Source organism: Rhinoraja longicauda, chromosome 7 (genome assembly GCF_053455715.1).
Source record: "Rhinoraja longicauda isolate Sanriku21f chromosome 7, sRhiLon1.1, whole genome shotgun sequence".
NCBI classification, from domain to species: Eukaryota; Metazoa; Chordata; class Chondrichthyes; order Rajiformes; family Arhynchobatidae; genus Rhinoraja; species Rhinoraja longicauda.
The window spans coordinates 16,380,696-16,397,328 of NC_135959.1; the positions used below are offsets into that span (position 1 = coordinate 16,380,696).

The 16,633-nt window shown below is 42.4% G+C and overlaps 1 protein-coding gene across 2 annotated transcripts in view; it reads left to right on the forward strand.

The window, feature by feature from the left end:
• LOC144595107 (P2Y purinoceptor 2-like) overlaps positions 1 to 15,899 on the forward strand; it is a 62,764-nt gene extending 46,865 nt beyond the window's left edge. The window contains exons 1-2 of one of the 2 annotated variants that reach the window (XM_078402170.1): positions 143 to 270; positions 12,641 to 15,899. In XM_078402170.1, the coding sequence (XP_078258296.1) occupies positions 12,737 to 13,792 (1,056 nt within the window). In that variant the 5' untranslated portion in view covers positions 143 to 270; positions 12,641 to 12,736 and the 3' untranslated portion in view covers positions 13,793 to 15,899. Of the gene's footprint in view, positions 1 to 142; positions 271 to 12,640 lie in introns of those variants that run through there. The other variant, XM_078402171.1, reaches the window with a different exon arrangement.
• Positions 15,900 to 16,633: the final 734 nt, after the last annotated feature.

Consider the following 16,633-nt stretch of genomic DNA (forward strand, 5'->3'; position numbering starts at 1 on the left):
CTTCCAGTCAAATGTCACAGCTTTCTGGAGTGGCGCCCGTTGCCTTCCAGCGAGAGTTTTAGACATTGCTGTCAGGGACACTACGAGAGAGCAGGCAGGTCACCCCACCCCTCCCCCTCCCTCCCACCCACCCCCACGCCATTCCCTCCAACCCGAAGAGACACAGATCCCAAAAGAAATGCGGAAGATTATTCATCGACTGCTCCCCCGCGGGCGAACCAAAGCTCCCAGAGCCGATGACCAGCGGCCAATGCATTAGACCCACTCCGAGTAAGTACAAGCTGACACTCCGATCTTTCCTTTCTCTGTACCAATTATGATTTTAATTATTATTTTTTGCATTTGTGAATTGTCCTCGTCTTTACGAGACACTGACGGAATTATTCTTTGCATGGTTTCAAACTTTGGCGCTGGCTGCCGAGAACAAAAATCGTAGGGGTGGCGTTTTAAAAAAAAACAAACATTTGCAACAAAACAGCGTTTGTCCTTAGTGTTGTGGTGGTGCTTGGAGATCAGGGGGATTGGGTGAAGAAGCTTTGAACAAGAGGCTGATGAGAACGATGACGATACTGAATGGGATTGCTCCGTGTGCAGGCATGGGCTCGATGGGCTGAATGGCCTCCTGCGAAGTCAGGACCGATGGAACAAGCGAGTGTAGCAGAAGCCTTATCCGCCCTACAGATGCGGCAATGCCCGAGACTTTTAGACGTTGTGTGACTAGGAGTTTACTTAGGTTTTGCAACACAACGATCCTCAGTAAATTCCTAATCGAAGGGACGGAATGTTTGACAGTACAGTAAAAAGCATATGTGATCACCGAACGGTCGGAAAATTACTGAATGGACCGAGTTACTGAACAGTGGAAACAAGAAACTGTTGATGCTTGTTTACAAAGATAAATCACAAAGTGCCCGAGTAACTCAGAGGGTCTCTGGAAAGCATGGATAAGTGTGGTTTTGGTTTGGACCCTTCAAACTGATTGTGGTGGGGAGAAAGCTGGAAGAGAGGAGGAACAGGACAAAACCAGGCAAGTGATAGGTGGATACATGTGAGGGGGGGGGGGGGGGGGGGAGAGGGGGTGGTTTGGATATGCAGATGGTTGGACAAAGGCCTCCAGAGATAAAAAGACTAAAGGAATGAGATAAAGTACAGAAGAGTTCCACGTCCCTGGAGACATGACAAATTTTCTTAGTCTCCTCAGGAAGTAGTAGCATTAGTGTGCTTCCTTGGTTATCACATCCATGTGGTTGGTCCACAACAGATCATTGATGATATTAACTCCAAGGAACTTGAAACTCCCAACCATATCCACATCCGCACCGTTGACGCTGATTGGGGCATGTACTCCACCAAGCTTCATGAAGTCACTAACTAGCTTCTTTGTCTTGGGAACCTTGAGGGAGAGGTTATTGACCTGGCACCATGTCACCAAGTTGTCCATCTCCTTTGTGTACTCTGTCTCGTCATTGTTTGTGATTTGACGTACTGTAGTGGTGTCATCTGCAACTGAATTTAGGCATGTAGTTATAACTGTAAAGGGAGTATAGTAGGGGACAGAGAATACATCCTTGCATGGCATTGTGTTGAGAGTTATTGTGGAGGAGGTGTTGTTACCTGTCTTCAATGATTGAAGTATGTAGGTCAGAAACTCGAGGATCCATTGGTAGAGGGGGGGGGGGGGGGGCTGATTCCTAGGTCCTGGATTTTGGAGATGAGTTTGAAGGGGATGGAGTAGAGGACAGAGCTGCAGGTATAGTTTATAAATAGGAATCTACCATAGGAGTCTTTGTTGACTAGGTATTCCAGAAATGAGTTTAGGGCCTGGGATATGGCACCTGCTGTGGACCTCTTGCAACAATAAGCTCAAGGCTGGCTAGGAGGCTGGAGTTAATATGCATCACCACTAGTCTCTTGAAGCACTTCATGATGGTGAATGTCAGAGCCACTGGATGGTAGTCATTCAGCCACACTACCTTACTTTTCTTCGGCATTGGGATGACAATGGTCTTTTTGAAGCAGGTGGGGACCTCAGTGGAGTAGTGAGAAGTTAAAGATGTTTGTGAATACCTCTGCCAACGGATCAGCACAGGTCCTGAGGATGTGTCCTGGGAGTCCATCCGAACCAATTACCTTTTGCGGATTTACTCTCAGGAAGGCAGATCTTATCTCTGCCACAGTATCCATTGGTACAGGCACAGGTGAGACCAGTGGGGCAAGCAGCATTCCACCACCGACTGTCTGTTTAAAGCAAGCGTAGAATGCATTTGAATTCATTGGTCATTCCTTCTTCTCCTGCTCCCATCTAACAGAAGGTACAGAAGCTTGAAAGCGTGCACCGCCAGAAACAGAAACAACTTTCTCGACTCTGTTATCGGGCTTCTGAATGGTCCTTCCATAAGCAAGGATTACCTCTACACCAGTGCGGTCATTGGATTCTGCCTATGGAACTGATGCGCTACAATGCTGAGAACTATTTTCTACACTCTGTATCTTCCCTTTTGCTCTACCTATTGTACTTGAGTTTGACTTGATTGTATTTATATATAGTATTATCTATTCTGATTGGATACCATAAAAAAACAAAGGTTTTCACCGTACCTCAGTACACATGACAATAATAAACCTAAATCAAAACCTGAGATGTGATATTAGTGCCGGGAAGATTGAGAAGAGGGTTGGTGTAATGTGTTTCACAAGATGTTCTAACTGGGATTTTGCAACTTCTTGCTAGGAAGAGGTATTGCTGATTTTTTTTTTCAAATAGTGTGTTGTAGGATAGAGTCCTGTAGACTCATGTCATAGATAGAGCCTTGATTGATGAGTTCTTTGAGGTGCATCATATAGTTGTTATCAGACAACTGAACCATCCTATCACCAACTAGAGAGCAGTCCTAACCTACCGTCTACAGCCTTGAAGACCCTCGGACGATCGTTTATTGGACTTTACTGGACTTTATCTTGTACTAAACGTTATTCCCTTTATCCTGTATCTGTACATTATGGACAGCTTGATTGTAATCATGTATAGTCTTTTCGCTGACTGGATAGCACGCAACAAAAAAGCTTTTCACTGTACATCCGTACACGTGACACTAATAAATGGAATTAAAAAACCAAACATTTACAAGGAGCACCATTAGGCCGTTCTGGCTAAGCTCTGGCCTGGCTCTCAGCTAGGTGGAGCCTCATGTATTGTCATTTTCCTGGGCTCTTTACAGGATCCATTGAATGAAAAGCATCAATCATGCTTTGATGGGATGTGGTGAACTGCCATCAACCCACACCCATTAAATGGGTATATTATTTCAATGGCCATTGATTTTAAAAGACATGGGTGGCACTGCAGTAGAGTTGCTGCCTTACAGAGCTTGCAGTGCCGGAGACCCGGGTTCGATCCCGACTACGGGTGCTGTCTGTACGGAGTTTGTACGTTCTCCTCGTGACCCCATGGGTTTTCTCTGAGATCTTCGGTTTCCTCTCATACTCCAAAGATATACAGGTATGTAGGTTAATTGGCTTGGTATAAGTGTAAATTGTCTCTTGTGTGTGTAGGATTGTGTTAATGTACGGGGATCGCTGGTCGGTGTGGACTCAGTGGGCCGAAGGGCCTCTTTCCGCGCTTTATCTCTAAACTAAACCAAACTAAACTAAACATCTAATTGGTCAAATTAGTTTCCCAAAGTTAATACATTATAGGCTGGATTCAACCTATATCAACAAAATGTTATAAATTTATGCAAATTTCCTACCTTTAATCTCTACTAAATATTTAATATAAATCATTTATTGTTATAACTGGAACCTTCTAACTTTATGATACACAACCACCCCTGTATCTGTCCAGTTTGTAAATCTCAGATGTGGAGAAGACTGTGGACGTTTCTGTTCCACCAACTGTGTAGTTACTGATATTACTGAGGGACTTACAGTGCATTCAGAAAGTATTGAGACCCCTTCACTTTTTCCACAATTTGCTACGTTACAGCCTTATTTAAAATTGGATTAAATTCTTTTTAAAAAAATCATCAATCTACACACAATGCCCCATAATAAAAAAGCGAAAACAGGTGTTTAGAAACTTTTGTAAAGTAATTAAAAAGAAATAACTGAAATATCACATTTACATAAGTATTCAGACCCTTTGGTCAGTACTTTGTTGAGGCACCTTTGGCAGCGATTACAGCCTCAAGTCTCCTTGGGTATGACGCTACAAGCTTGGCACACCTGTATTTGGGTAATTTCTCCCATTTTTCTCTGCAGATCCTCTCAAGCTCTGTCAGGTTGGATGGGGAGCGTCGATGCACAGCTATTTTCAGGTCCTTCCAGAGATGTTCGGTCGGGTTCAAGTCCAGGCTCTGGCTGGGCCACTCAAGGACATTCACAGACTTGTTACAAAGCCACTCCTGCATTGTCTTGGTTGTGTGCTTAGGGTCGTTGTCCTGTTGGAAGGTGAACCTCCACCCCAGTCTGAGGTCCAGAAAGCTCTGGAGCAGGTTTTCATCAAGGATCTCTCTGTACTTTGTTCCGTTCATCTTTCCCTTGATCGTGACTAGCCTCCCAGTTCCTGCCTCTGAAAAACATCCCCACAGCAGGATGCTGCCACCACCATGCTTCACCGTAGGTATGGTATTGGCCAGGTGATGAGCGGTGCCTCTTGGCATTTAGGCCAAAGAGTTCAATCTTGGTTTTATCAGTCCAGAGAATCTTGTTTCTCATGGTCTGAGAGTCCTTTACGTGCCTTTTGATAAATTCCAAGCGGGCTATCATGTGCCTTTTACTGAGGAGTGGCCACTCTACCATAAAGGCCTGATTGGTGGAGTGCTGCAGATATAGTTGTCCTTCTGGAAGGTTCTCCCATCTTCACGGAGGAACTCTGGAGCTCTGTCAGAATGACCATTGGTTCTTGGTCACCTCCCTGACCAAGGCCCTTCTCCCTCGGTTGCTCAGTTTGGCCGGGCGGCCAGCTCTATGAAGAGTCCTGGTGGTTCCAAAGTTCTTCCATTTAAGAATGATGGAGACCACTATGCTTTTCGGAACCTGCAATGCTGCAGAAATTGTTTTATACCCTTCCTTGTGTCTCGTCACAATCATGTCTCGGAGGTCTACAAACAATTCCTTCGTCTTCATGGCTTGGTTTTTGCTCTGAAATGCACTGTCAACTGTGGGACCTTACAGAGACAGGTATGTGCCTTTCCAAATCATGTCCAAACAATTTAATTTACCACTGGTGGACTCCAATCAAGTTATAGAAACATCTCAAGGATAATCAATGGAAACAGGATGAACCTAAGCTCAATTTTGAGTGTCATAGCAAGGGGTCTGAATACTTATGTAAATGTGATATTTCAGTTATTTCTTTTTAAGTACTTTGGAAAAATTTCTAAACACCTGTTTTCACTTTTTTATTATGGGGTGTTGTGTGTAGATTGACAATAAAAAAAAGAATTTAATCCATTTTAAAATAAGGTTGTAACATAGCAAAATGTGCAAAAAAGTGAAAGGTCTGAATACTTTCTGAATGCACTTTATTCTACGTGTAGGAATGCGGCAATAGGTTATTTCAAGAAAGCACCGCTTCTACTTCGAACTTCTGCATAAATTTTTTCATTGTGAGATACTGTGCTGCTTTGCAGTTTCCATACATGGTTAATTCATTTCCCCTTTACCTACATCACTATTCACATCTTAAAGAACTCCAACAGAATGATCAAACATGATTTTCCCTTCACAAATCTGTGTTGCTTCAGCTCATTCCTATTATCATTTTCAAGGCATTTTCCTATTATTCTTTTCAAGCTGTTTTCAAGGTATTTTGTTATAATACACTTAGATTATAGAACAGTTCAGCACAAGGACGGGTCCTTCGGCCCAAAATGTTTGTGCCGAACATGGTGCCAAGTGCCAAGATCTCATCTGCCCACATGATCCATATCCTTCTATTCCCTGCACTTCCATGTGCCTGTCTTTAGACAGGCTTCTTATATATCACTAATGTATCTGACTCCACCACCTCCCCAGGCAGAGTGCGTTCCAGCCCCTGCCACTTTATATGTAAAAAACTTGTCCCGTACATCTCCATTAAACCTTCCCCCTTTCACATTATAGCTATGCCCTCTAGCGTTGGACAAGTCACCCCTTAACCTCTGGCGTTCCAGAGAAACAATCCAAGTCTATCCAACCTGCAGCTGAAACCCTCTAATCAAGGCAGCATTCAGGTAAAATACTGCAGGGATTCTTTTGACATCCGAGCATTTTCCGTACCATTGATTACATGGTAATAGATTGGTAGTTCCCAGTTTTCCCTTTCAAGTGCCAGGGATTCATTTGCTATGCCCTAATACACAGAAACAATTCCAGAATCTTCAGAAATTTGAAGTACAACAATCAGATATCTATAATAGACACAAAAGACTCGACTAACTCAGCGCGACAGGGTGATGTTTCGGGTCGAGACCCTTCTTCAGATATCTATTATCCCTAAAGCTACACACTTCAACATTTTGAATGTAGATCACCAGATCTTTATGATTTATCAGTCTTGAAGCCCAACAATTTCGCTGGCACCACTTTTTTTAGCAATAGTTTCTTCGGTTCTCATTCTTGCTAGACCTTTCCTTCTCATATACCTGGCAGATTTTCTGAGTCATGGAAATAGGTGCTAAATAATTGTTAATTCCTCTTCCATTTCCTTATTCCCCATCATAAATTCTCCTGTAAGAGGCCTGCATTTACTCTCGCTGTTTTTTTTCCCTTTAAAGTGCCCACAAAAGATCTTTTCATCTGATTTTCAGGATACACAATTCTATCTCGACTTTCTTTATTTATTTCTGAGTTCTAAAAATGCTCTCAATCCTTAGGCCTACCACTGTTTCTGGAAACTTGATGAACTTCATTTTATGCAATTGTTTTTTGTAATTTCATTTAAAAAAAACTTATCCATCATTGCAAGCCTTGCAATGTTTAGTTTAGTTTAGTTTAGAGATACAGCGCGGAAACAGGACCTAGGGACAGTTTACACTTACAGCAAGTATACAAACACAAGCCGATTAACCTACAAACCTGGAGTACATCTTTGTGGGACGTAACCGAAGATCTCGGAAAAAACCCACGCTGTCACAGGGAGAACGTACAAACTCCGTACCGACAGCACCCGTGGTTGGGATCGAACCCGCGTATCTGGCACTGCAAGCGCTGTAAAGCAGCGTGCTGCCCCTTGTTCCATATTATTCTTCAATATACCAGGCCATAGATGGTAGTATTTGAATTAAAGGATCTTAAGTGCAGTTTGATCTGAGGGGTTGGTTAGCTTTTAATGACTGATGACATGATAGAAAAATAATTAAAACCAGATCTATTGGTCTGTGTGTCTTTATTGTCAAAGAAACTGGTTCTGTATTCAGAGCGTTGGAAAATTAACAGCATAATTACCATTTAGCAGGTAATTACACTTCTGGCAGTGAGACTACTTTGAGCAATTTTACTGCTTGCTGCATGTTTAAATTTGGTTTTCCACATCACTATTTGATCGCCTCTAGTATATAGCAATTATTAGGTGGTAAATTGTGCTAACTTTGATTAATAAGTCCTTGTTCTGAAGTCTCAAAAGCTCCGTGGTGCAAGCAGCATATCAGAATTGAATCTGACTGGACTGGGAAGCTAACTCTGATTTTTTTTCGCCTATGTACACAAAGTTTGCAGACATTGGGCAGAGGGATGGAGGAGACCTGTTGTGTTGAATCTTTGCCTTTCTCAGCAATTAATATGGATGAACCTGGAGATTAGTCTTCAGATTTAGCAAAAGCATTCAGAACAATGATTGTATAATTTTGAGGTATTATGTACCTTCTCTTCTGAGATCAGCCTAGGTTCATCACAGAAATATGTACATTATATGTACTGCATGAAAAAATGTTCTGTGATCATCAGGAAACTCTCTTTGGTTACATCAACCGAGATAGAGTCGACCATATTTTCAAGCATCATTGTGCCCAGTGGAATGGAATGTTTAATTCAGGCCCCGAGAGAAGGCATTCTTGGAGAGGGACTATGCGCTGTCCATGGGTACTCTGGGGGATTTCCGGGACCATTGGGTAACGCAGGGGATTGGATGCATCCTGGATAGGGATTGTAATATAGTTGTGTAATAGTTTCATTCGGTATATTTGTTTGTATTGTATTCTGGTGGTGGGTTCTGTTTTGTTTTATTGCATTGTAAATATTGTTTTTAAATAATTGAATACATTTTTTGATAATAAAAAAAAAGCATTCTTGTAACAGCCCATTCTGATCGCTCGCAAGGCTGACATTTTAGAGTCATAGAGTCACAGACCATACAGCATGGCACATTTACTAGCACCTTGAGATGTTGTTATGAAATTATGTATATTAGAAACAGAAACATAGAAAATAGGTGCAGGAGGAGGCCATTTGGCCCTTCGAGCCAGCACCGCCGTTCATCGTGATCATGGCTGATCATCCACAATCAGTAACCTGTGCCCAACTTCTCCCCATATCCCTTGATTCCACTAGCCCCCAGAGCTCTATCTAACTCTCTCTTAAATTCATCCAGTGATTTGGCCTCCACTGCCCTCTGTGGCAGAAAATTGCACAAATTTACAACTCACTGGGTGAAAAGGTTCCTTTTCACCTCAATTTTAAATGGCCTCCCCTTTATTCTAAGACTGTGGCCCCTGGTTCTGGACTCCCCCAACATTGGGAACATTTTTCCTGCATCTAGCTTGTCCAGTCCTTTTATAATTTTATGTCTCTATAAGATCCCCTCTCATCCTTCTAAACTCCAGTGAATACAAGCCTAGTCTTTTCAATCTTTCCTCATATGACAGTCCCGCCATCCCAGGGATCAATCTCGTGAACCTACGCTGCACTGCCTCAATTACAAGGATGTCCTTCCTCAAATTAGGAGACCAAAACTGTACACAATACTTCAGATGTGGTCTTACCAGGGCCCTATACAACTGCAGAAGAACCTCTTTACTCCTATACTGAAATCCTCTCGTTATGAAGGCCAACATGCCATAGCTTTCTTCACTGCCTGTTGTAACTGCACGCCAACTTTCAGTGATTAGTGTACAAGGACACCCAGGTCTCGCTGCACTTCCCCCTTACCTAACCTGACACCATTGAGATAATAATCCTTGCCTCCTTGTTTTTGCCGCCAAAGTGGATAACCTCACATTTATCTACATTATTCTAGGAAATAGCTCCACAGATTAAGACATAATCATGATGCCTTTAGAGTTATAAATAAGTAGCCACCAGTAGTTTGTGGAAAAAATGTGGACTCTATTAAGTACAAAATCCTATACTTAACATCAGGCAGTATTTAGTGAGTAGCTCACAACCCTCGATCTTCTCAGTCTAATTTCCTTTTTCCTGTCTCACTATATATTCTCTAAACTGGTTTGAATCTTTCCTTTGTGTGCTTATATTTATCCCTCAGTCCAAGGCCATGAAGTCAATGACCAGATATGGTCTTTAATATAGAGCCGATGCAAACACTTGATTTAATTGCCTTAATTAGCCAGAAATGCCACAGCCCCTGACCTTCTTTGTCCTTTAGGGTCAGCACCTGATGTTAGTTGGCCGATTTTATCTCCCTCACACAGATCAATAATATCCGTTCATCCCGCATTCTTCCTGCAGATCTCCTCCAGATAATTGCTAATATACCCTTGTCTCCTCCAAATTAATGATCGTACATTTTTGGTGTGGCTTATCTTTATTTGCGATCCTTCACAATAACAAGTGTACAAAATAACAAGCAACTGACTATACTGCGGAGCACATAGTCATGGGACAGTGGAAGCCACTTCAACCACAAGACGTTTACATGTCAGTCTGGAGATTTACATCTCATATCAGTTCCACAGCATTTCCTCAGCTAATTAAAAGAAACAACGACTCTTATCATATTTAACAGAAACAATGGAGACACAAAAGGGTAGGAAGGAACTTCAGATGCTGGTTTACACTGAAGACAGACACAAGATGCTGGAGAAGGGTCTCGACCCGAAACTTCACCGCTCCTTCTCGCCGGAGATGCTGCCTGGCCCGCTGAGTTATACCAGCATTTTGCGTCTATCTTCGAGACACAAAAGAATGCAGATACTGTAATCTATAATTGCATTCATGGATATCTAAAAAGTCTGCCTCTTTCAGGAAAAAAATTGTTTTCCCTCTACAGTGGCTGTGTGGGCGTCTCTCACTTTTCCTCCATTACCTGCACTTCTGCTCTCATGCACTAGTGGAATGCATCATTTGTATCATCTTCGCTACTAACTTTCACCACCCCTCAAAGAAATGGACCATTTCTGATACTCACCCATTTCTGGATCTCTCTATCTCCATCTCAGGACACAAACTACCTACTGATATCGACCATAACCTATGACTCCCACTGCTCTCTTGACTACATCTTCTCTCAACCCCTCTTTTGTAAGGCTATCATCCCATTTTCTCAAGGAACAGAGTGTTCCCATAGTCCTCAACTTTCACCCCAACAGCCGCCACATACAACAGATCATTCTCTAACATTTACTCTGCCTCCAACGTGATCCCACGTGACCTTCCCATCCCCATCCCTCTCTGACTTCTGCAAGCACCACTCTCTCCTCAACCTCTTGGTTCACTCATCCCTTCCCACCCCCTCCCCAGGTACTATCACTGCAACTGTAGGAGATGCAACACCTGTCCTCATACCTACTCCCTCACATCCATCCAGGGACCCCAGCAGTCCTTCCAGAAGAGATAGAGGTTCATGTGCAACTCCTCTAACCTCATGTACTGCATCTGGCATTCCCGATGTGGCCTCTTTTACAACATCAAGACCAAGTGTGACCGTTTCACTGAACACATGTGCTTAGTTGGCTAAGGCCTGCTGTGTCTCTCGGTTGATAACCAATATAATGCCTGTTCCCATTCACATACTGACCTTTCTGTCCTGAAGTGTGGAATTTTGGTCTAATTTGAGAAAGGACATTATTGCTATTGAGGGAGTGCAGCGTAGGTTCACCAGGTTAATTCCCGGGATGGCGGGACTGACATATGATGAAAGAATGGGTTGAATGAGCTTGCATTCACTGGAATTTAGAAGGATGAGAGGGAATCTTGTAGAAACATATAACATTCTTAAAGGATTGGACAGGCTAGATGCAGGGAAAATGTTCCTGATGTAGGGGGAATCCAGAGTTCACAGTTTAAGTATAAGGGGTAGGCCATTTAGGACTGAGATGAGGAAAAATTTTAACACCCAGAGAGTTGTGAATCTGTGGAATTCTCTGCCACAGAAGGCAGTGGAGGCCAATTCACTGGATGTTTTCAAGAGAAAGTTAGATTTAGCACTTAGGGCGAAAGGAATCAAGGGATATGGGGAAAAAGCAGGAATGGGGTACTGATTTTAGATGATCAGTTATGATCATATTGAATGGGGTTGCTGGCTCGAAGGGCCAAATGGCCTACACCTGCACCTATTTTTCTATGTTTCTACAACCCAAAGGTATGAACATTGAATTTTCCAATTTTAGGTAACTAACCAAACACCCATCCCCCCCACCTTCCCGGCCCTCTTTTCTCCACCCATCTCTTCCCTCTGCCCCACCAGGACTCACGCCTATTTCACTTCTCCCCCTCCCCTTCCCCTTCCCCTTCCACCTACATTCCTTTCTCTGGTTTCACAATTCACAACTCTTCTATCTTTATCGCACACATTTTGCTTTTTCTCCCTGGTCTTTGTCCAACCATCTGCTTGTCAAAAACCCAGCTCACCGGTATCCACCTATTACTTGCCAGGCTTTGTCCAGCCCTTCATCTCTTCCACCTTTCTCCCCCCCCCTCCCACCCCACCACCTCTCCTCTCCCCCACCACAATTAGCCTGAAGAAGGGAGCCATCCTGAAATGCCATCTATCCGTGTTCACCATGGGTATTGTCTGACCCGCTGAGTTGCTACTGGGCCTTGTGTCCCATTTTGTAAACCAGCATCTGCATTTCCTTGTTTCTACATCCCATTTTCTCAGTTTCCCCATCTATTCTCAAAATGAGTCTTTCTGTTCCTGGATGTCTGAAATGTCCACCTTTCTCAGGAAATGTAGTTTCCCCTTGGCATTGATTGCTGGAACTTTCACTTGCAATTCCTCCATTTCCAGCACGTCTGCTCTCACCACTTCCTCCCAGACAGAGCAGGGAACAGATCTCAACATTTTTAATAAGGCTGTTGTCAGATTTGTGTGGACATTAATATTAGAACATACCAAGGAGGTTAGTGCTGTCATCTCATGATTACATTATAGTTACCCAGTATGGAAACAGGCCCTTTGGCCCAAATTGCCCATGCTGACCAAGACGCCCAATCTACATTTGTCCCACCCGCCCACATCATTGATATAGGTGACAAACACCAATGGACCCAGCAACGAATCCTAGGTACGTCACTAGTCACAGGACTCCAGTCCGATAAACAACCTTCCAACATCACCCTCTGCTTCCTTCCATGAAGCAGATATTGTGATGTTGTAATGGTGGTGGGATACCTTTCGAGTTTAAGTGTCAACAAAAAATATTGGTGAAGTTTCTTGTTGTAAGCAAAATCTTTCTTTATCAAAACTTTTGATCTGTTGTTTCAGGAACTGAAGAGAAGGATCAGAAATGAAGCTGGAACAGTTCTGCTCAAAGCAGTAAATTCACATTTACTTCTTCCATCCTGGTTTTATGACTTGAACATGACCAAAAGTTATGAAGGGAATTCACATAATTGTACTTTTAATGAAGATTTTAAATATATTCTCCTTCCAGTATCGTATGGCATTGTGTTTGCAGTAGGGCTTGTCCTCAATGCTCTTGCAATATGGGTCTTTGTGTTTCGGATGAGACCATGGAACATTACAACCACCTATATGTTCAACCTAGCTCTCTCCGACATCATGTATGATATATCATTGCCTCTGTTGATCTATTACTATGCCAAACACAATGACTGGCCATTTGGGGCAGCTTTGTGTAAAATTGTCCGATTCCTGTTTTATACCAACTTGTACTGCAGTATTCTGTTTCTCACCTGTATGAGCATCTACAGATTCCTCGGGGTTTGCTTTCCAATGCAGACACTGAGGTGGTCAAACCTGCGATACACCCGGATACTGTGCATAGTTATTTGGGTTGTGGTGATAATATTCCAGACTCCGATATTTGTATTTGTTAACGTTGAAACGACTGGTAACACTACCATTTGTTACGATACTTCAAACCAAAAGAACTTCAATAAGTTTGTGATCTACAGCGCTGTGCAGCTGGTGTTGCTTTTTTGTGGTCCTTTCACCATAGTCATGATCTGCTACGGAATTACGGCGAAGAAACTCCTTCGACCCAGTGACATTCGGCCAGAATATGCCAGGTCCCGAAAAAAATCAATCAAGATGATTATTACCGTGCTCACTGTTTTCATCTTATGTTTCTTACCTTTCCACATCACGCGTTCCATTTACTATTCCTCCCGAAGTCTTCATGTGAGCTGCAGAACCCTCGACGCAGTCAACCTGGCCTACAAACTAACCAGACCCCTCGCGAGCGCAAATAGTTGCCTTGATCCCATACTCTACGTCCTGGCTGGGCAGACGTACCGAAGTAAACTGACGCGTAAAGGCAATGGTGTGGAGAAAAAGAACAATCATCCTTCAGCCCAAAAGACAACCAATGACACAGAAATTACACGCTCAGTTCAAGCCACAGAAATCAGGCTTGAGGAAATAAAGCAAGGTGGAAGTAGCGATGGTGTCTAAAGTTATTCAATATTGCTGGGCTGGTTTTAAAGGGGTGAATTTCAAGTGCTGGCTGGAAGTGGTAGCCTGTGGTCGAATATCAGTGGGGAGCGTACTTGGATGCCCCTTTGAAATCAAGATCTAACTTTCAATTTTCACATGGGCTGGTCAGTGAGAAATTTACCTGGCCGGAAACAAGCTGAAGATAGCTTCAACTGTGGCCTACAATGATTGTAGGTACCCAGATGTGATGTTTAAGTGCAAGTAGACAAGTGTTTACCATACATTACCCACAGATTGGTACCAGACATGGAACGGCTCTACTTTGTTGGTGACTGCTCAAAACTCAATCTTTCATTTTTTTTATTGTTGGTGAGATCAGGAGGAGGATCAGGGATCTCCCCAGTCTCCTAAACAAACCCTGATCCATGGAAGGTTGACTCAGGACTCTTTCCACGGTCATTCCTCCCTCTTTGGCCTGACCCTTATTCGCTCAACACCAATCATCTTCCATTCCAGAACCTCCAAGCTGCATCGGGGTACCTTTGCTTACTGGCAGTGTATTAATGGTGCCAGCACCACAAAATGGCATCAGGGCTTGTTTGACCCTGAAATTAACTAGTGGCCGCCAAATATCATGAAACCTTCAACAAAGGGGGTGGGCAGTATAATGGAGACACAATGAACTGCAGATGCTGGAATCTTGAGTAAAACACAAAGTGCTGGAGGAACTAAGTGGATCAGGCAGCATCTCTGGAGGGAATGGACAGGCAACAATGTTTCAGGTGTGGACCCTTCTTCAGATCGATTGAAAGAGGGTGGCCCATCTTGTTCTATACTATAGCCTTACTCATTCCCCTTACCCAATGCTCTATGTCACTGGAAAGCTACATATGTTAATCCACAGTAGCACCTGTTTGCTGCAGGCAAGGGAAAAGCAACAAATGAACTCTCAAGTACTTCTGGGAGTGATTTCACCTTCAAAAAGTCTAATCTCATTCAAATTCGAGTTAGATAAACAAACCAAAAATTTGCCTCGGATCAAATTTCACATCCGCTGTACTAACCCTGTCTTGAATTTGTCCTACCTCAGTCAATTTGCACACATGTTGCTTGGTGCATTTTTAGCTGCGATCCCAATTGTGACATTAAACAGATTTTTTTATATGAGAGATATTTTCAAGGATTCATGTTCTGCATTATTTTAATAATTCAAAAGGGTCAAAACTGCCATTGAAATAGCTGGGGGTAGAATTTCCTATGAATATATTTGTATCTCTTGACATCATTTGGATTTGAAGGCATTTAAAATAATTGGAAAATTCCTGTCTTAGGGGTGGTTATTTTGAAAAAGGTGCTGCTACCAAATATGTCAATCGTTAAAGTGAACTTGAAGAGATTTATTTTGATTGTGTACATGTTTTGATCTTCATAAATTTCCATTGTTTGTTATCTTGCGTTAATTTTGTATTTGGTTTAAAGAAACTGTATGTAAGTATATCCTATCTCGACCTGAAATATCAACTAACCGTTTGCCTCCACAGATGCTACCCGTTGTGCTCAATTCCTACACTAATTTGTATTTTACTCTAGACTACAGCACCTGCAATTTCCTGTGTTTCCTTTCTAGACTCGCTGTGATCTGCAGATACGGGGCAATAAGGAGAAAATAAGAATGAGGATAAGTCTGAACCTTCAGGGGAAAAGTACTAATTTGTTGGAGACCAAATTACAACATTATTAGGCAGGAGCTAGGGTGAGCAAATTGGGAGTGGCTGTTATTGAGTAAGTCCACATCTGACTGGTGGGAGTCATTCAAAGACCAGCTACTCAGGGTTCAGGACTAACTTATTCCCATAAGGAGGAGTGACAATGATGTGAAGGCATAGGAACCTTGGATGACAAGAGAGCCTTAAATTTGGTTAAAAAGAAAGAGGAATCTATGTAAGGTTTCGTAAGATGAAATCAGACAGGGCCTCTAAGGAATATAAATAAAGCACGGAAGAACTCAAGCAGGAAATTCGGAGGGCTAGAATGGGCCATGATTGATGAGGGTAGGGCAGTGAATGTTGTCTGCATGGACTGTCTTTAGTAAGGCAATTGAAGAGGCTCCTCATAGTAGGCTGATCCAGAAGATTAACATGCATGGGATCCACAGAAACTCAGTAGTTTGGATTTAGAGCCTGCTTACCCATAGAACTGTCTTACCCACACACAGGGAGTAGAGGTGAAGGGGTATAATTCCGGCTGGAGGTCTGTGACCACTGGTGTGTTGCATGCATCAGTGCTGGTATCTCTGTTGTTTGGATATTTATATATATATATATATATATATATATATATATATATATATATATATATATATATATATGTATGTGTGTGTGTGTGTGTGTGTATATATATATATATTGGGTATATACATATATGTATATATATATCACATCTGTAACTGATCTATATATATATATATATGAATACAGCACCATATAGATCATTTACAGATGTGGGTAGAAAAGTAGTAGATAGAGTATAATTGGGGCAAATATGAGGTGTTGCTCTTTGAGAGGCCAAATATAAGAGGAAAGTATTCTGTTATTGGCAGGACCCTCAACAGTATTGATGTGCAGAGGTATCTTAGGGCCAAGTCTATTGCTCCCTCAAAGTAACAGTACAAGTAGTTAAGAGTGGTAAAGAAGGTTTTTGGTATGCTTTCCTTTATTGGTTGGGACATTGAATATAATGTCAGGTCATGTTCTAGCTTTATAAAACTTTGGTTTGGCTGCATTTTGGAGTAATTTGTGCAGTTCTGGTTCCCTATTTACAGGAAGGAAGTGGAGGCTTTGGAGAGAGTGCAGAAGAGGT